Source organism: Emericellopsis atlantica (genome assembly GCF_019669845.1).
Source record: "Emericellopsis atlantica unplaced genomic scaffold F5Z01scaffold_26, whole genome shotgun sequence".
NCBI classification, from domain to species: Eukaryota; Fungi; Ascomycota; class Sordariomycetes; order Hypocreales; family Bionectriaceae; genus Emericellopsis; species Emericellopsis atlantica.
Window position 1 is genome coordinate 128,926 of NW_025764728.1, and position 17,882 is coordinate 146,807.

Consider the following 17,882-nt stretch of genomic DNA (forward strand, 5'->3'; position numbering starts at 1 on the left):
CCAGTCCAGCCCTCATCTTTCATCTCTTGGTCGAGTCTACGGACAACGAGTCGTGAATAAATCGAGTGTTCATTGGTCAGAGCTCCGTTCAGGAAACAAACGCAACAAATCAGGCACCCTGAACGGACGCGTGCTGGCGGCACTGACGCGTCATGGCTTCATGCAGCAAGTCACAACTGTACGTACGTACTCCCATCATGGATAGACACCACCGCAACGCAAGTGTTTGCGAGAAGACCAAAGGTGGCGGCGCAAGAAAATGAACATATCCTTGACCTTGGAATCGCTTGGCCTCGGCTGCTTTCACCATCCAGAGTACGTACCATAGACGCCTCAGCGGCTAATCCACGTTTTCGAGGACCAGACTGCCCGTCCATCTATGACCCCAACATCCAAGGAACCAGCCTATCACGCGCCTTTGCAAGATGCAGATTCAGGGGAAACAAGCCTCGGAGACCCCAGCCTCGTCAATCAAAGCGATTGGGCTTGCGGGGTCCGACCTTGCGCACTGCCATCCGGGGGCCCGCCAAGCCGGTAAAAGACGACGGTTTCTCAATGTCGGCATTGCTGCGTGTTTACCAGTTGGTCAACCGCAAATAAGCTTCCCCTCCCACGGGGCCACGATGCCAAAGCAATTAGGCACAAGACATCTTTTAGCCAATTGGTCAATGGCAACGGCCCAGGCGGACGGGCAGTCGGACACTATGGATTGTGCCTAGCCTAGCGGGAGAATACACCGGGTATTCACTATGGCTACAAAGCAGACAGCATATATGAGGGACCGTTCGTCCTCCCCTCGACAGCAGACACACAGAGAGTGAGGCCAGGGACACCGAAACCAACCACAGCCAACATGCGAAGCCACCTGACCACCGCTCTGCCCCTGCTGGCCGCCACGCCGCTGGCCTCGGCCCAGATCAACAAATGGGCCCAGGCTGCCGGCCTCAAGTACTTTGGCGCGGCCACGGACACACCCGGCCAGCGTGAGCGCGCCGGTCTGGAGGCGGCCTACCCCCAGTACGACGCCATCCTGGCCGACAATGACATGTTCGGCTCCACGACGCCCACCAACGGGCAAAAGTGGCTCTTTGTCGAGCCGGAGCAGGGCGTCTTCAACTTCACCGAGGGCGACATCACCGCCGACCTCGCCGCCGAGCAGGGCAAGATCCTCCGCTGCCACGCCCTCGTCTGGCACTCGCAGCTTGCCCCCTGGGTCGAGGCCACCGAGTGGACGCCCGAGACGCTCACAGAGGCCATCACGCTGCACGTCCAGACCGTCGCCGAGCACTACAAGGGCCAGTGCTACGCCTGGGACGTGGTCAACGAGGCGCTCAACGAGGACGGCACCTGGCGCGAGAGTGTCTTCTACGAGGTCCTCGGCGAGGACTACATCAAACTCGCCTTCCGCGTCGCCTCCGAGGCGGATCCCGAGGCCAAGCTGTACTACAACGACTACAACCTTGAGCGGCCCGGTGCCAAGGTCAATGGCGCGCTGCGTATCGTGGAGATGCTCCAGGAGGACGGCATCCGTATCGACGGTGTCGGCATGCAGGCGCACTTTACCGCGGGTGGGGCCCCCAGCCTCGACGAGCAGATCGAGGTCATCGAGTCGTACGCCGCGCTCGGTGTAGAGGTTGCCCTCACGGAGCTGGACGTGAGGCTGGAAACCCTGCCCCCGACCGAGGAGACCCTCGCGCTGCAGAAGGAGGACTACAAGAACGTAAGTCATTGCATTGCCCCCCTTGCTTTATCAGAAGATGCTGACCAGATATGTAGGCTGTCGCCGCCTGTGCCCAGGTCGATGCCTGCGTTGGTGTCACCGTCTGGGACTTTTACGACCCCTTCAGCTGGGTCCCCTACACCTTTGAAGGTGAGGGTGCCGCGCTGCTCTGGTTCGAGGACTTTACCGTGCACCCGGCGTACAATGGTGTCATTGCCGCGCTCAAGAACGCCACGGGCCTGTGCGCGAGCAAGGCCAAGCGCGGCATGGCGCAGCTGTTCAACGCATAGACCATGATGTAAATAGATGTGACATGCAGCGACGAATAGACAATGTATACGGTGTCAATAATCAAAGAATGAACATGCAGCTCTTATGATTGGAAATACGTCTATTCGTATCAGCGGTGATCAACATGTTCCACGAATAGCGACCAACCCTGTCTTCTGTCTGCAGCTTACACAGAAGCTGGCCCCAGCCCTGGATACATCTGACCTGCATTGCATGTCCCTGCAATTAGTTACATGATAATCTGAAATCGGATGAACTTGGTGGGCAACCTTGGATGTCCATCGCGTACCTACAACGCACACCAAGCGACAGTCGGGTCAAGCACCGTGAGAATCATCCATTACTTTTTCGCTAGACTAGAGTATATCATAGAAATCTTTATAGACAAATAATTCAGAACCCCCCATATATGCGTAGAAACCCTGACGCACAGAGGGTACTGATGAAAATGCTCCCCCCATAAACGCCCAGCCAACCGACCAATCCATGAATATGAACATACCAATCACCTCTTCTGCGGCACCACCGTCGACCCGCCATCCATTTCGGCCGCATGCGTGTGGCCCGTCGTTGTGTACTCGGCCGTGGCCGGCAGCTCGGACGCAAACGACTGGTGCTGCTGCTGTCCCCCATACCCGGCGTACGACGAGTGCATGCTCTCCCTGAACTGCCCCTGCGAAGGATCCGGCGACGCGGTGCTCACGCCGCCCCATGCGCCATTGTTCATCTCCGGGCTCCCGTGCTGCTGGTGCCACTGCGGAGGCGGTGACCCCATGCTCTGATGCTGCGGGTTGGGCGTGCCCGTGTAAGTCGATTGGTAGGGCGAGTATGGCGGGAAGGGATCGTGCTTCTGCATATGAGGGCTCATGGCCGCCTCGGAGCCGGCCATGGTCGATCCCCCGTGTTTGGCATACGGTTCGTAGCTCTGACTGGAGGCGGCGGCAGTGGCCGCCTTCCTGGCCTTCTTGCGGCGGAGGAAGAACCAGATCAGCGCGCCGATGACGACAAGGCCACCGACGACGGCACCGGCCGCGATGCCCCCAATGGCCCCCTTGGAGAGCCCCTTTTCGTCGTAGTAGTCCTCGGGCAGGAACGCTTTTGCGTTCTCCTTTTCGCTGCTCAGCTTGGCCGGGAAGAGGTTCTTGGACGGACACTCGCCCTTGGCACAGGGGTTCAGGGAGCAGCAGCCCATGAAGGGCGGGTCGTTGGCCAGGCACGTCCACCACTGCACCTCGGGCGCATCGCTCTGGCAGTCTTGCGCCATGATGAGAGCGTGTGAAGAGTCCCGGTACGAGGCGGACTCAAAGTCGTCGTCCGGGCAGAGGCCATCGTCCGTCTTGCACGGGTTGATGCTGCAGCAGCCCAGGAACTTGGTGTCTCTCTCATCGCAGACGTAAAACGAGGCGTTTCCGGAACAGCTGGTGCCCAGGTTGTTCTGGACCTTGGGGTCGGCCAGAGGCATGCTTGCCAAAATATGACTCTGTTCCGAGTCGGGACTGTCTGTTCGGTGAAGAGTAGGTAGGTACTGAGCTCTCTTGCGCTGGACTCCGTACTGCAGCTTCGCGATTGTTTAGAGCAGAATCAGAAAGCTGTCTGTCCGAGCAGCGAGCGAGCGAGGGAGGAGAGGTAGGTAGTAGCACAGACCCTGATGATACATGCACAGGCCCGCAAGGATCCTCCTTTTACAGTCAGCCTTTGAAGCTGGGATGCTGAACTTGGCATCGGCCCACGGACCACCGACGGCGACCTGCAGGCTGCGGTTTACCCCGGTTCCAGGGCCGGCCATGTGTTTTTCTTAACTCGAGATCGCCGACGTTGGTGACTGCGTGGATTCACCACACCGCAGAGTCCTAAGTTAGACTCCTATGGGGCGCACACTGGACAGTAACCCTTGCAGCTGCGCCACGGCCATTGCCATAATGGCTGCTGCGATACTCCGTACCTCTGCCTCGTATGTGAGCAGGATCAACGGAAAAGGAGGTCGACGAAAAAAGCACAAGCTTATTTGATCAGTTGCTGACAGCGCCGTTGGGGCTAATGCAATGCAAAGCGCAAGCCCCAAGGGAGGGAGGGGCACGCACCCCCGTCGACTTGACAACAATGAGTGTGCTGAGAATAGAAATAGAACGGCTCCCAATGGGCTTGGCCGCGAATTGAGGGACTGATCAGGGCTGGCGACACGCAACGAACTCGAGAGACAAGTTTGCCGTAATCGGGTCTTGTACTTGGTGTTGGCATGTGGATGGATGATGATGCCATCACCTGCTAGATACCTGATCGAGCGTCAACTTTCGAGATGGAGGTCAATTACCCTTTTGGGGCAATGCTCAGCTTCTTGCTGACAGCGGCCAGCGCACATTTGGGGAAATTGGCTTGGCATGGGGGCATTGATGATCCTTGCTGCTCATGTTTAGGGCTGACAAGCAGCAGCTGGCATTGGCAGCGCAGGAGGGGAGGCGTCGGAAAGCTGAAGTCGATTCATCATGTTGATGCCCCCAAGGCTTTGTTGCATATCGTCGCGTTCAACAGCTTTGGGTGGCTTGTACATGACTGATCGTCCCGTAGCTGTTTCATCACTGCGCCATCATTTCGTCGAGAGTTGTAGGAAATCCGAGCGAGGCCTCTATTCGTACAAGTATGCTGGAATCTGAATCGAGTTACGCGCGGTGAGAGTGAGATACTGGGAGCCGCATCCTTGCAGATGTTCAGTCGTTTGTTGACGACTCCACCCGGCGCATGTGAGATCTTTCGGACAGCGATCCGGGCTGAAGTAACAACAAAAAAGAACTCGAACTGCACGGTGGCACCGCACTGCAATCTCGCGTTGGGAGAGCTGGTGCTGGATGGGTCGCGCGGAGGAAGTTGAAGGTTCACGACTGCCTGATATACCATGTGGCTAAGGGAAGGTAACGCAGTGGCTCACCGCTCACCAGCCACCACCTTCTAGCCACAGGCCAGCCCAGCCTCGCTACACGCTCATCTCACCGTTCGCCCAAGGATACTCCGCAATGCTGGCACGACCTTAGCTTCGTTCAATGGACAAAGCCCATAGAACACTGAGAATGAGGGCAACCGTTCGCCAAGCCTCCAACCACCCGCGCCGTGAGCCATGAGGGGTCGCTGCTTGGCCACGCGTGAAGGACGCGGAGCATGAGCCGAAGCCGATGTCGCTGCTTCCATCCCTTGGAGACACACAACCCCTACAACCACCAACAAAGGCACCCAGGATGCCACCGACCGCACAAGACAGTGTCGTCTTTCAAGGGAATGCCCGGACGCCCGGAGCCGCATGTGGTTCCCTCAGCATAGCTGATGTCGAGCTCAGCTTCTGGGGCGGCATCAACCAGCACACAGGCGAGGTGATTGACCGGTCCCACCCCCTGAGCGGTCAGATCATCAAGGACACTATTCTGGCTATCCCTGGCGGAAGGGGTTCGTGCAGTGGCAGTCTGGTCATGATGGAGCTTATGCTCAACAACGTGGGACCCAAGGCCCTCGTGCTCGAGAGACCAGACAGCATCATCACGCTAGGGGTGTTGATGACGGAGGAGTTTTTTGACAAGTCAATACCGATCGTCGAACTCGGATCGCTTGACTTCCAACGTCTCCTCACGCTAGACGACCACACGATCTGGGTTGACGATGGACGAGTCTCCAATTCCCCACTGGAATCCCAAAAGAACACGACTTGTGCCAGAAACGACCTCGAGACGGCACTTGACTTGTCGCAATGGGACAAGGACGCATTGCGTGGTATCCATGGCGAGGCCACTAGACATGCGCTGCGCCTGATCATCCGGATGGCTGAGATGATGGGGGCTTCTGAACTCATCGACGTGACCCAATGCCACATTGATGGCTGTTTCTTCGTCGGCCAAGGCACTGTGGCGTTTGCCGAGAGACTGCGCAACCTGGGCGGCAGGTTCCGCGTCCCATCCACCATCAACTCCATCAGCGTCGACATGAAGCGTTGGCGGGCCCTCGGCGTCGACGTTGAGTTTGGTGAGAACGCGGAGCGGATTGCCAACGCACTCGTCGACATGGGCGCCCTGAAGACGTTTACGTGCGCGCCTTACCTTCTACAGGACACGGCGCCCAGGTTCGGGGACCGTATCGCCTGGGGTGAATCGAACGCGGTGCTGTTTGCCAACAGCGTCATTGGCGCGAGGACGCTGAAGATACCGGATGGTCTGGACACGGCGATTGCCCTGACTGGCAGAGCGCCGAATGCCGGTGTCTATCGAGATGAAAACAGGCTCGCAGAGGTCATCATCACACTTCCGTTGATCACAGACGTGGACGATTCATTTTGGCCAGTCATTGGATTCGCAGCTGGGGCTGTTGCCAAGAACCGAATTCCCGTCATCGCTGGTCTGGAGGGTCTCGCGCCGTCGCTCGATGACCTGAAGACCTTTGGGGCTGCGTTTGGTACTTCTGCGAGTGCGCCTCTGTTCCACATTGTCGGTATCACACCAGAGGCGCCGACCCTCGAAGCTGTCTGTCCCAACAAGCAGTCATCACGCTGCACGGAAACACCGCTGACATTGGACATGATTCGCAGCACCTGGGATCACTTCTCCCATGGGTTGTCACAGCGAAAGGTTGAACTGATCTCACTTGGGAATCCGCATTTTTCAGTCAAGGAGATTGGGAAGTTCGCTCAGCTCGTGCGCAACCGCGAAAAGCACAAAGATGTCGCCGTCATCATCACCTGTGGGCGTTCTCATTGGGGACTCGCAGAGCAGGCTGGCTACGTGTCCGAGCTCGAGAGGTTTGGTGTCCAGTTCCTCGTGGACACGTGCTGGTGCTTTGTCGAGGAGCCCGTCATCCCCCAGCCAGTCAAGACCATTCTGACCAACTCTGGCAAGTACATTCACTACGGGCCAGGTCTCACGGGCAGAGAGTTCTGCTTTGGGAGCTTGTCCATGTGCGCGGAGGTTGCGTGCACGGGGATCCATAGCGGTGAGAGGCCGCTCTGGCTGCGAAACACTGGATCAGGAGATTCGCCGTAGTGCCGGCAGCAATGCAACAGCTGTTGTTGCGTCACGGAGCAAACGCTACGCCCCGTGCGTGACATGTGAATTCGCAAGCACGCAGACCCACCATCACTGTACATATCTTGGAACATCCAGGTTGGAGGCTTGGAGCCAGCGATAGTCCAGCTGTAGAGGCTGGGGAATGACCCACCATCCACATCGAAGAGATCGTGATTGTGTGCTGCTCCCTCTGAGGCTATGACACTCTCCGTACTAGTAGCCAGCCAGGATGGGCGTGTTCCAACTGGCTTCCAGAAGCATTCGAAATTTTCCAGCAGAATCGAATGCAAAGTCAATTCATCACCAGCGGGGGTAACTGACCACCAAGTTTCTCGCCAACTTTTCAGCCTCCAGTGACATGGAGCCCCCACAACCCGCTGGCGGGGACACTACCCTCCGCTAACGTAGCGCCTATGACGCAGTGGCTTTAGCGCTTCCGTTCGCAGGCTTCCACTAAGGCACCCGCCTAAAGGCCCACAACCCGATAACGATTAACAAACGATCGACTGCATCCTCCAAATCGTCTGCCAGCAACATTGTCGCGCACAATGTTGCAATACATCCAGTCGTCCTAGCGCATCCATTGCGCTGTGGACTGCGTCGCGAGATCTGCTTCTTTCATCTCCTCTTTTAGCCCCCGACACACAGCCGCGCACCGAAGAACAATGGGCGACAGCATAGACGAACCACAGCCTGAACGGCCCCAAGACGACGACAGGGAGATATCGCCCAGCCCCAACTCGAAGCGCCTCTCCCTCCAAGAGCAAGCCAAGTCGGCCATTCACTTTGCCCGTCAGTCGGAGAAGCTGTCCCACGAGCACCCAGCCTCGTCCTCCTCGCCCGTCGCGCTACAAGCCAAGTTCGTCACCCCACAGGACCCCGTCATCGTCACCACCGATGGCGGTCGACTACCCGGCGTGCCGCTGGAGGAGGCGCACAAGCTCAACATCCTGCGGGAGGAGCTCCAGGGCGACGAGCCCGAGACGGTGGACATTAAGGAGGGCGACGAGACCAAGGAGCGCGTGTCAAACACGGACGACGACAAGCCGAGGGGCCAGCACAAGGTCGTCCATGTGCCCAAGGGGCAAAAGGGCCACAACCTGCAGAAATCAGCGGGCGCGACGCTGAGGAAGCAGATGCCCCCGTCATCTACCAATCCTCTCTTCCCACCGCTGCCCCTCTACGGGCCCTCCTCCATCCTCAGAGACGTCCAATGCGTCTTCTTCCGGGTGGCGTCCTTCTTCCTCAGCTTGGCGTTTCTGCTGGTCATTGTGCTGGGCGCGCTGTTCACGAGCATACCACCGGCGATGAAGAAGTGGTTCTATAAACTCACATTTCGAAACATTGACAAGCGCAGGCCCTTTTACGAGGAGGAGATGCGCAGGGCCAGGATACGCGACGAGAAGAACCGCCAGTGGAAGAAGCAGCACGGTCCGCACAACAAGGCACAGGACGACAGCGAGGGTACGGCCGAGGAGTTCCCACCGACAGAGGGGGGCCGCGACCCCGTCATCTGCGATGCCGGCTACTACGCGCGCCGCGTGGGTCTCGACGTGGAGGAGTTCAGCGTGCAGACGGAGGACGGCTTCATCATCGAGCTCTGGCACGTCTACGACCCCAAGGAGTACACGCGCCAGAGCGAGGACAGCCGCGAGCACCTCGGCCCAACCGTGTTTGAGCGGCAGGGGAAACGCCTCAAGAACCCCCAACAAAAACCCAAGTTTCCCGTCCTGCTCATCCACGGCTTGCTCCAGAGCGCGGGGGCGTACTGCTGTACGGACGAGCAATCCCTAGCCTTCTGGCTCTGCAAGCAGGGCTACGACGTCTGGCTCGGCAACAACCGCTGCGGCTTCACGCCCCGGCACGTGCTCCTCGAGTACTCTGACCCGCGCATGTGGTGCTGGAACATTCGGCAGTTTGGCGTCTTTGATCTGCCCGCCCTCATATCCCGCGTCCTGACCGAGACGGGCTTCGACAAGGTCGGCCTCATCTGCCACTCGCAGGGCACCACGCAGACGCTGGTGGCCCTGGCCAAGGAGCAGCGACCGGACCTGGGCGACAAGATCACCGTGTTCTGCGCCCTGGCGCCCGCCGCCTACGCCGGCCCGCTGATCGGCAAGATGTACTTTAAGTTTATGCGCATCATATCGCCCGCCTTCTTCCGCGTCATGTTTGGCATCCACGCCTTCATCCCGTTCATGATGACGATGCACGCCACCCTCCCCTCGGGCCTGTACGGCTGGATGGGCTACAAGGTCTTTTCGTTTCTGTTCAACTGGTCCGACACGCGCTGGGACCGTGGCCTGCGGGACCGCATGTTCCAGTTCTCGCCCGTCTACGTGAGTGCGGAGAGCATGCGCTGGTGGCTCGGCCGGGAGTGCTTCGCGCGACACAAATGCATCCTCGCCACAAAGGACGTCATACGCGAGGAGGAGCGCGTCGACAGCGACGCATCCGGCGACAGCGGCGCGACGCTCCCCCCGGAGACGCAAAAGTCGCCGGGCGGCACGGCGTGGTACAATGAGCAGGTCCCGCCGTTTGCGCTCTGGGTGTGTGGGAACGACGACCTAGTCGACGGCAAGAAGCTTCTGCGTAGGCTGCAAAGTGGACGGGAGCCGCATGTCAAGGTTGTGCACAGCAAGGTCATTGACGAGTATGAGCATCTGGACGTTATTTGGGCCATGGATGCCGAGGAGCAGGTGTTCCGCGAGGTGGCCGAGACGCTGTGGAAGACGTGCCACGTCCGGGACGAGGTGCGGGTGCCCAAGGGGTGTGAGCATGTAGAGTCTTGGTCACCGGATGCGAACGAGGTCGCGTCGTCTTCTAATGATTCGAGTGAGTGAAAGAGTGCATAATACAGGGCTGGAGACTATCTAGTTGTCCTACTACACAGCGAGGCGTCTTGGGATGATCATGGCATGTCGATAGAAGAATACCCATCTATACAGTGTTTGAATTCTGAAGTATATGTGTATATCGATAGTATCTACAGCTTCGCCTTGACTGCCCCGTCCTCCTTCTTGACCATCTGCGCCACGACCCTCCTCAGAATCTTACCACTCTGTGACTTGGGGATCTCGTCGAGGAAGCGCACGCCACCGCGCAACTTCTTCGGGGGCGCCACCCGACCGGCCAGCCAGCTCGCAATCTCCTGTGCCAGTTCGTCGCTCGGCGCCACGCCGGGCTTGGGCACAATGTAGGCACGGGGCACCTCGGTGTGCTCCTCCTCGTTGAAGACGCCGATCACGCAGACGTCGCCGACCTGCGGGTGGCCGTGGAGCTTCTCCTCGAGTTCGGCGGGCGCGACTTGGAAGCCCTCTGTGCGGTGTCAGTGCTACTACTCGCTTGGAGAGAGGAATGTAGAGGGGAACGTACTGTACTTGATGAGCTCCTTGATGCGATCCGTAATGTAGAAGTTGCCCTTGTCGTCTACCTTGAAGACATCGCCCGTCTTGAACCAGCCGTCCTTATCAAACGTGCCCTCCTGGAGGTCTGGGCGGTTCCAGTACCCAGAGAAGACATTGTCGCCCTTGACGAGCAATTCTCCAGACTGTGTATATGTCAGTGTCGAGCTAGGCTACCAGGACTTCAGAAAAGAACACTCACCTCGCCAAGGGGCACTTCCTTGCCCGCCTCGTCCACAATCTTGGCCTTCATCCCGGGGAGCAGCTTGCCCACGCTCCCCTGGAAGCGGAAGAACTCGTCGGCAAACTGGGTCGTGATGGTCGGGCTCGTCTCGCTCAGGCCGTAGCCCTGCTTCACACCAACCTTGAGGCGCTCCCACACGGCAACAACCAGCTCCCGTCCGCACGGCGCCGCGCCGCTGTTGATCCACCGCAGCGTGGACAGGTCGTACTTGTCCACGACGGGCTGCTTGCCGAGCGCGAGCACAATGGGCGGCGGGACGTAGAGAAAGGTCAGCCTGTGCTTCTGGATGAGCGCGCAGGCCTTCTCCAGATCCCACTTTGGCATGACGACGCAGGGCGCGCCCGTGATGAGCGTGACGTTGAGCACCACGGACAGGCCGTAGATGTGGAAGAAGGGCAGCACGCCGAGGTGGGCGTCATAGTCCCAGCTCAGCCCCTTGGGGTCGAGCACGTAGCCCTGGGCCGAGTTGGCGACAATGTTGCGGTGCGTGAGCGCGACGCCCTTGGGCAGCCCCGTCGTGCCGGACGAGTACACGAGGTAGGCGAGGTCGGTCTTGGGGTCGACCTGTGTCCTGCGCGGCTTGACCCAGGCCCCGTCCGCGTTTATGTCACGCCAGTGCTGGAAGCCCTGCTGCGTCTGGCGACCGAGGAGGAGGATCCTGTCCTTGGGCAGGCCGACCTTGTGCGCGGCGGCGAGGACGGTCTCGAGAAAGGGTGTCTGCGTGACGATGGCCTTGGCGCCGCTGTCCTGCAGCTGGCGGGCGAGCTCGTCGACGGTGTACGTGGGGTTGGCAGGGCTGCCGATGCCGCCGGCCCAGTGCAGGCCGAGGTTGACAATGGCCGTGTCAATGTCATTGGGGGTGTAGAAGGCGAGGACGTCGCCCTTGGACCAGGCGAAGTTGTGCTTGAGGCCTTGGCCGAGGGCGATGCTGTACTCCTTGATCTGCGCGCGGGTGTAGGAGATGGAGGTGTCGCCGTCGATGAGGATGGCTGTGGGATGTCAGCGTGTCTGCGCCAGAAGAAAAGCAGAAGCTCTGCCTGCCGCTGACGTACGGTGGTTGTCGGGGTAGTCTCGTGGTGTGTCCATGTACAGTGACCAGAGGTCGACGTCTGGGACGTGGACGTCCGCGAACCTTGATGTGATGACCATGGCGCCTGTCTATGTTTACTTTCTAGCCAAGAATGAAGGATTAAAGAAACAGCAAGGGAGGGAAGACAAATAGAGATCGGGCGTGTGTGAGGGGGACCAGGGGTGGTGATTGCTCATGGCTGGAGCCGCTGGACAGCCTCTCCCCCCCGCCGATAGAAGCCGTTGCCTGTTGTTCAGTGTTCATCGAGAAGAAGCCGAGGCACTGCTCGTGGCCACAGCGGGTCGAGCACGGATTTGTCCTAGTTTCTCCAGATTACGGATATACGGGGAATGAAAGCTGGGGGCGGGTTGGAGTTTGAGACTTGGAGATGCGGGGACTCGGGAGGAGGGAGCAGGGAGTATGATCGTCACCTACCCTATACATGACTTGGTCCGATCACGGACGTCATTGACAGTTGGGGAACGTAAAGTGTGAGCATGCTTTGCTTCAGCCAAGCAAGTCTTGTATTCAAGTTGCCTAGCATATGTTCTTTACGGTATTATGGTACATGTGCAGAAGGCGGCCTAGGTACTACTAGTAGGTCGTCTAGCAGGCAGTAAGCAGCCCAAGACGCAGATCTATGCACTTCTCCCCCATCAGCCCATCCTCTCCGCCTCCTCGAGCAGCTTCTCCACGGTGAAGCGCTCGTCACCACTCGCAAACCAGCTCAGAAGCTTCTTGCGCTCCTCCGCCCTCTGCTTCCTCTCGCCCTGGATCTCGGCCTCGCCCGCCTCCCACCCCCCATAGAACCGCTGCAGGCACAGCACCAGCCACTTGGCCTGCTCGGGCTGGATGCCCCGTCCCTCCATGACCTGGCCCTGCATGAACACCAGGCCACGATCGTCTGCGAGATCGAGGTGGTGCGTCACCGTCGTGTGGGGCTGCGCAAACTCCCCGCGCGCCTTGTACTCGGCCAGCTGCGTGAACAGGACCGTGCTCGTCCGCGAGGGCGCGTCAAACGTCCACTGCACAAAGTGAATCTCGGCCCCCTGGCCCTCGTGCGGCACGGGGAGGACAAACTGCGGTGCCTCCCTCGCCGCCTGCTCCATGGTCCGGTACGCGGCGGCCGGGGCCACGGCGCACAGCTTGTGCTCTGATTGCGCGTGGCGTAGTCGCCAGATGGCCGTGAGCTCCGGCTCGGGCAGGTCGCGCACCTTCTCCACGTTAATGTAGTCGTCCAGCATCTTGATCTGGGCCTTGTCGGCACCTGACGCCCTGCGCGCCGCCTGATGCGTAGCATCCTGGCCCTTGTTCGGTTGCGTGACGGGTGTGCCGTCCGCCTGGGGGATCTCGGGCTGCCCCAGGGGACTGTCGACGTTGGGTTGTGTCACAGGTGTCTCTGGTGCCTGTGGGATCCTGCCGCCGTTGGCCTCGCCAGCCTCCCCGGGTGTCTCGAGCCCAGGCAGTGGCCCTCGGAATGGCTGCTTCACGGGCGTCTCGGGCGCCTGGGGGATCGGGAAGTCGGCCGCGTCCCTCTTTTGTGCCTCGCGGATCTTGTCGGCATAGGCAGACTTGAGCTTGTCGATGGACTCGAAGCCTTCGCTTTGTGCCTTCTCGTCGAGTTTCGAGCGATATCGGTCGAGCACGTCCTGCGAGGGACGGGTCGTGGCTAGGAAGCGCACATCGTGCACCTGGGCCCAGCGACGCTGGTGTGTGATGAAGCGCGCTGCGCGCAGAGATGGTTGCGTCAGGTGACGGAGGATTGGTGTGCGTATCGAAGCCATGGCGACGTACTTTGCGCAGAGATGGAACAGATTGAGTCTCTGATCGGTCAAGCTACCTAGGTAGTTGAAATCTTTGGCGCGTCTGCGTCATGGGTGCAGTGACCTACCCTGTATCGTCTTTTAGTTCCATCAGCGAGGCTTCCCGCACACATCACCTTTTTCACATCTGGATCTGTTTTCGCGCGACATACTTATTATACATGATACTCAAGAAATATAATCTACCTATTTAATCAAGTTACATCGCCGCATGTCGCAGGTGCTTTCCACCGACGTAACCCTCGGCAGTGTCCACGAACAATTTCCTCCCTTTGACCCACGACACCATGAAGCCAAAAAGCTTCCAACTCCCAATTTGGCCAGTCGCAAACTTGGTGCCCAGCGACACAAACAGCATGGTCTTGTCAGTGGGCTTGTACGGCGTCGGTGACCCACTGCCCGTGAGGACCGCGTCAAGGTTCGATGCCAGGTGGATGATCTGAGCATCCGTGACCGTCAACTGCTTGGTCTCGAGGGATCCGACATCCCCTATGGCCCAAATGTTCTTGGTGCCCTTGACTTTCATCGTAGGTTCTTGGCTGACATTACCCATGGCATCCAAAAGGTCATCAGGAACAAACGATGTGTTGAGCTTGATGCCGTGAAGAGGCAGATAGCAGTCTGTCGTGAGCTCTGCACCGTTCGACAAACGAACCATGGTCTGGCCGTGGCTGCCACTGTCCGTAACATCCGTGACACGGGCTTCACGCGCAAAATGCACGCCGAGCTTTTGCAAATCGGCGTCAATGACGCGGCGGACGGACGCAAGGGTGCCTCCCTGGTTGCTCAGAGGTTGGCTCTCGGACATGACGAGGGTGATCTGCTTGCTCGAGCCATACTTTGCGGCGAGCTCACCAGCTACCTCAACACCAGTGGCGCCTGCGCCCGCGATGACGATGGACTTGGACGCCTGGATTCGTTGCTGCAAGTCATGCCATGCGGAAAGCGTCGACGCATGGGCGCCGAGGGGTTTGAGAGGCAGTCCACTGGTGACGCGAGAGCCCGTTGCAATGACGAGCTGGTCGTATTGCAGATGCTTCACTGTGCCATCTTCCTTTCTGATAGCTACAGTGCTATCCTGGGGAGTCATCCCCTCTGCCGACCCGAGGAGCAGCTCGAACTTGTCTGACGGATACTGCTCGAAGGCCTCCTTGATGGGGAGGAAGAGCTGCTCGTCCGGGATGGCGCCGGGAATGATGCCGCGTGTAGCAGCCACGTTCCAGAAAAAGTGCGTGTTGGGCGTCACCAGAACGACTTTGAGGCCTGTCTTGGACGCCGTGTACTTGAGGAGCTTGTGGGCTAGGGGGAGGCCTGCCCATCCGGCCCCGAGGATGACGATTGTCTTGGGCATTGTGAACCTTTGTCGTATCAGTATGGCATAGAATGAGAACAAAATGGTGAGTGTTTCAGTGACCTAGTAAGAAGAAGACACGCAGACAGAGCTGGTTACTTTTATAGACTGCCACGACCGGCTCAAAACGACCGAGACCGAAGGGTCACCAACTTTCAGGGCTGATTCGAAAAGAAATGAACAAAATCTCAGCCTTACAGTAACGACAAATGTGCGCTAATAGCGAGAATCATCACTCCCTCCTCTGGGCAGGCCAAGTCCGCGTCCGAGGCCGATGTGGTATGCTTACATGCGCCTGCATCGGCCGTCTGACCCAGGGCCGAGCTCCGTGTCCGAGATTCCACCTTCACTCATCGCACATCACCTGGCGGGCGTCGACTCGACAATTTCCAGAGTATCGCAAAATTTGAACCCTCTACTACTTATTACTGCCCGAGAATTGATATCCGATTCAAGTCTGACTTCCCAGTTGAAGGACGCCATAGCGCAGGGCGCACCTCAGTCGGCACTGGGCACCCTCGAGAAATGTCAGAGACGACAGCGCCCAGCGCAACAGATCAGTCATCAGCAGCCCAAGATGACCTGAAGATATGGAGTTGCGTAAACTGTCGCCGCCGCAAACTTCGATGTGAGCGTCGCGAGCCCTGCTCCAACTGCGTCCGCAGCAAGATTGAGTGCCACTTCCCCGTCACCGGCCGCATCCCCCGCCGCAGTCGGGACGCTACCTCGTCCAAGAATCCCGCCCAGAAGCAGGCGGAGCTCATGGGTCGTCTGAGACGACTCGAGGCGGTCGTCACCGAGATGGCGGGGCAGATGGAAGATGGGGCGGACGAGGCGGACGCAGGCACACCCAATGTCTGGCGATCGCTGCGCCTACAGCGTGACGCAGAACTGTCGGCAGGCCAGCATCCTCGTAGCGTGGGACCAGAGACGCAGGGGAGAAGTGATGCTTCGGCGTCTTGGCAGAAACACAATGACCCAACCGAGGACTTTGGCAACCTCGTCACGGAGTCGAACGGGGGCCTGCGTGTAGCAAAGGGGTTCTGGTCCATCTTCTGCACGGAGGTGGACAACATATTCCAAGCCGTTGCCGACGTCGAAGAGGCAGCTGAGGAGCACGCAGATGTGCCTGAAGCTGATTGCCACGTAGACGGGGCCGTACGGAGTCATCATCAGGGGTTCGTGTTGGGCAGCAATGTCTTTGCCAATACCAGCGTCGAGGACGACCTTTCACCCTTGCCCTCACAAATGCTCTTCATTTGGCAAGTCTTCTGCGACAATGTTGACCCCTTTGTTAAGATTCTCGACCACGCCGCCACAACCAAGACGGTGCAAGGGATCAAGGGGAAGCTGCACGCGCTGGACCCAGAGACCGAGGCGCTGATGTTTGCCGTCTCTCTGGCCGCCATTGTGTCGCTGGACGAGGAGGAGGCCGCGCTCAACTTTGGCGTCTCCAAGCCGCGATTGCTGGCGCGCCTCCGACTGGGTGCTGAAAAGGCCCTCGCGTCGGCCAAGTTTATGACTACGGGGTCTATAGCTGTCGTCCAAGCCTTTGTGATCTATGTCACGATCCTGCCGCAGCTGGGGGCCGCGAAGCTGGCGGGGCCCATGACGAGTATTCTTGTCCGGAGGGCCATATCAATGGGTCTGCACAGAGATCCGGCCGCTGACGCAGAGAGGCGTGTTGCAACCGTATCGGCGGACCATGAGACGCGACGGCGGCTGTGGTGGCATGTCTGCGTCCTTGACTCGAGGGTTCGATACAAGGACGTCCCAGAGCTGTCTGTTTCTCCGTCAACAGGCACAACACGAGAACCCTGCAGTGGTGAAGTAAACGAGCCGAGCCGTGGCGCCGGATTCACTCATGTCACAGTCTGCCTCATCCGCTGCGAGCTGTGGCGGTTATCGCATACCCTGAGAAACGCGGCTCAGGACAGCGGCGATAGCCAGCAACAGCTTCTCCCAGACGCTCGCGCACGGATATGCGAGACGTACTTTGCGGAGAAGAGTGGCGAGCACTCGAAACTCCAAGAGTTTGTGTATCATCTGGTCTTGCTGTTCTTTTCACAAGTCCAATTCGCCATGTGCCGGCGGCAGATGCGGCTGGCGCAAGGGGGGAATCAAGAGGACCTCCTTGCCCAAGCACTCGACTGTGCAGCGACACTGATGGACACGACCATGGCACTCAAGACGTGCGATGAGTGGAAATGCTGGCGCTGGCAGCTGCAAGGGCATGTGCCCTGGTCGGCCATGCTCTTCACGTTGCAAGCCCTGCGCCGCGGTAGGCCCTGGAATCATGAGTCGAAACGAGCCTGGGCTTCACTGCAGCAGATTGCAGACACCCTGGGGCCCGATGAGGAGGAACTACCCATTTGTCAAAACGTCAAAAGACACATTGAAGATCTCAGGAACTCAGATCAACATGCCGCTCATAGACAATCCGGTGTGAGCGAGACACAGCCTAGTCAGAACAGTGAGAGGGATGGTGGCCATCTTATGCCAGGTGAGGCTCTGGTTGATTCCAAGAACGCGTCGAGCCTGGATGATGGAGCTGCTTCATTCATTCCCAGCCTGACGAACGACACTCCAGGGACAAATAGTGCGCGTGGCGCGTCTGGTTCAAGGCTGCAAATGTCGTGGGAGGCATTTGACTTCGGGGCCGACTCCGTGTTCAACTGGGACCCTTTGCTGGAGATGGACGACGCGATGGACTGGCAGTGGATGGACGCAGGCTCGGACCTGTCTTTCGCGGACTGGAACACACTCTTGAGGTTGAAGACTGAAGACAGAATCGTTTGACCAGGGCGTGCAGTAGGGGTTTCTACATTTGGTGCCTACCCTATACTTATGACGCATCGATACAGTGCATAGAGCAGGACGGAAATCATCTTCTACCTCTGGGCAGTCTGTATAGCCAGCATATGATTTGATTGCATATCGTATT

General features: G+C 58.7%; 8 protein-coding genes across 8 annotated transcripts; 4 read left to right on the forward strand and 4 right to left on the reverse strand.

Annotated features, from left to right (window-relative positions):
* Positions 1–696: 696 nt before the first annotated feature.
* On the forward strand, positions 697–2,298 carry F5Z01DRAFT_269442 (family 10 glycosyl hydrolase). The gene is made up of 2 exons (XM_046258673.1): positions 697–1,720; positions 1,777–2,298. The coding sequence occupies exons 1-2, from the start codon at positions 854–856 to the stop codon at positions 2,008–2,010; spliced, it is 1,101 nt and encodes a 366-aa protein (XP_046115479.1). The 5' UTR covers positions 697–853; the 3' UTR covers positions 2,011–2,298.
* F5Z01DRAFT_269420 (uncharacterized protein) lies at positions 2,298–3,942 on the reverse strand. Its single transcript, XM_046258672.1, has one exon. It carries the CDS (start codon positions 3,471–3,473, stop codon positions 2,517–2,519), a length of 957 nt encoding a protein of 318 aa, XP_046115480.1. The 5' UTR covers positions 3,474–3,942; the 3' UTR covers positions 2,298–2,516.
* Positions 3,943–5,238: 1,296 nt separating this feature from the next.
* Positions 5,239–7,023, forward strand: F5Z01DRAFT_627373 (uncharacterized protein; the record flags this gene model as incomplete). Its single annotated transcript, XM_046261537.1, has 1 exon — positions 5,239–7,023. One exon carries the CDS (start codon positions 5,239–5,241, stop codon positions 7,021–7,023), a length of 1,785 nt encoding a protein of 594 aa, XP_046115481.1.
* Positions 7,024–7,712: 689 nt separating this feature from the next.
* Positions 7,713–9,890, forward strand: F5Z01DRAFT_676749 (Alpha/Beta hydrolase protein; the record flags this gene model as incomplete). Its single annotated transcript, XM_046265281.1, has 1 exon — positions 7,713–9,890. One exon carries the CDS (start codon positions 7,713–7,715, stop codon positions 9,888–9,890), a length of 2,178 nt encoding a protein of 725 aa, XP_046115482.1.
* A 105-nt stretch (positions 9,891–9,995) lies between these two features.
* On the reverse strand, positions 9,996–12,130 carry F5Z01DRAFT_663072 (putative phenylacetyl-CoA ligase). Its single transcript, XM_046264007.1, has 4 exons — positions 11,748–12,130; positions 10,654–11,684; positions 10,423–10,597; positions 9,996–10,365 (listed from the first exon to the last, which is right to left on the reverse strand). The coding sequence occupies exons 1-4, from the start codon at positions 11,842–11,844 to the stop codon at positions 10,034–10,036; spliced, it is 1,635 nt and encodes a 544-aa protein (XP_046115483.1). The 5' UTR covers positions 11,845–12,130; the 3' UTR covers positions 9,996–10,033.
* A 124-nt stretch (positions 12,131–12,254) lies between these two features.
* Positions 12,255–13,729, reverse strand: F5Z01DRAFT_663074 (putative F1F0 ATP synthase assembly protein Atp11). The gene has a single exon (XM_046264008.1). The coding sequence runs from the start codon at positions 13,546–13,548 to the stop codon at positions 12,421–12,423; it is 1,128 nt and encodes a 375-aa protein (XP_046115484.1). The 5' UTR covers positions 13,549–13,729; the 3' UTR covers positions 12,255–12,420.
* F5Z01DRAFT_269719 (uncharacterized protein) lies at positions 13,701–15,228 on the reverse strand. Its single transcript, XM_046258674.1, has 2 exons — positions 15,002–15,228; positions 13,701–14,945 (listed from the first exon to the last, which is right to left on the reverse strand). Exon 2 carries the CDS (start codon positions 14,936–14,938, stop codon positions 13,787–13,789), a length of 1,152 nt encoding a protein of 383 aa, XP_046115485.1. The 5' UTR covers positions 14,939–14,945; positions 15,002–15,228; the 3' UTR covers positions 13,701–13,786.
* A 235-nt stretch (positions 15,229–15,463) lies between these two features.
* Positions 15,464–17,737, forward strand: F5Z01DRAFT_627166 (uncharacterized protein; the record flags this gene model as incomplete). Its single annotated transcript, XM_046261526.1, has 2 exons — positions 15,464–15,793; positions 15,869–17,737. The coding sequence occupies 2 exons, from the start codon at positions 15,464–15,466 to the stop codon at positions 17,735–17,737; spliced, it is 2,199 nt and encodes a 732-aa protein (XP_046115486.1).
* Between the last annotated feature and the right edge of the window lie 145 nt (positions 17,738–17,882).

Coding starts and splice junctions, on each gene's coding strand:
- F5Z01DRAFT_269442 (XM_046258673.1), top strand. CDS start 854: ATGCGAAGCCACCTGACCACCGCTCTGCCCCTGCTGGCCGCCACGCCG. Junction 1,721..1,776: donor AGAAGGAGGACTACAAGAAC/GTAAGTCATTGC, acceptor CCAGATATGTAG/GCTGTCGCCGCCTGTGCCCA.
- F5Z01DRAFT_269420 (XM_046258672.1), bottom strand. CDS start 3,473: ATGCCTCTGGCCGACCCCAAGGTCCAGAACAACCTGGGCACCAGCTGT.
- F5Z01DRAFT_663072 (XM_046264007.1), bottom strand. CDS start 11,844: ATGGTCATCACATCAAGGTTCGCGGACGTCCACGTCCCAGACGTCGAC. Junction 11,685..11,747: donor AGACTACCCCGACAACCACC/GTACGTCAGCGG, acceptor GACATCCCACAG/CCATCCTCATCGACGGCGAC. Junction 10,366..10,422: donor CAAGGAGCTCATCAAGTACA/GTACGTTCCCCT, acceptor GACACCGCACAG/AGGGCTTCCAAGTCGCGCCC.
- F5Z01DRAFT_663074 (XM_046264008.1), bottom strand. CDS start 13,548: ATGGCTTCGATACGCACACCAATCCTCCGTCACCTGACGCAACCATCT.
- F5Z01DRAFT_269719 (XM_046258674.1), bottom strand. CDS start 14,938: ATGCCCAAGACAATCGTCATCCTCGGGGCCGGATGGGCAGGCCTCCCC.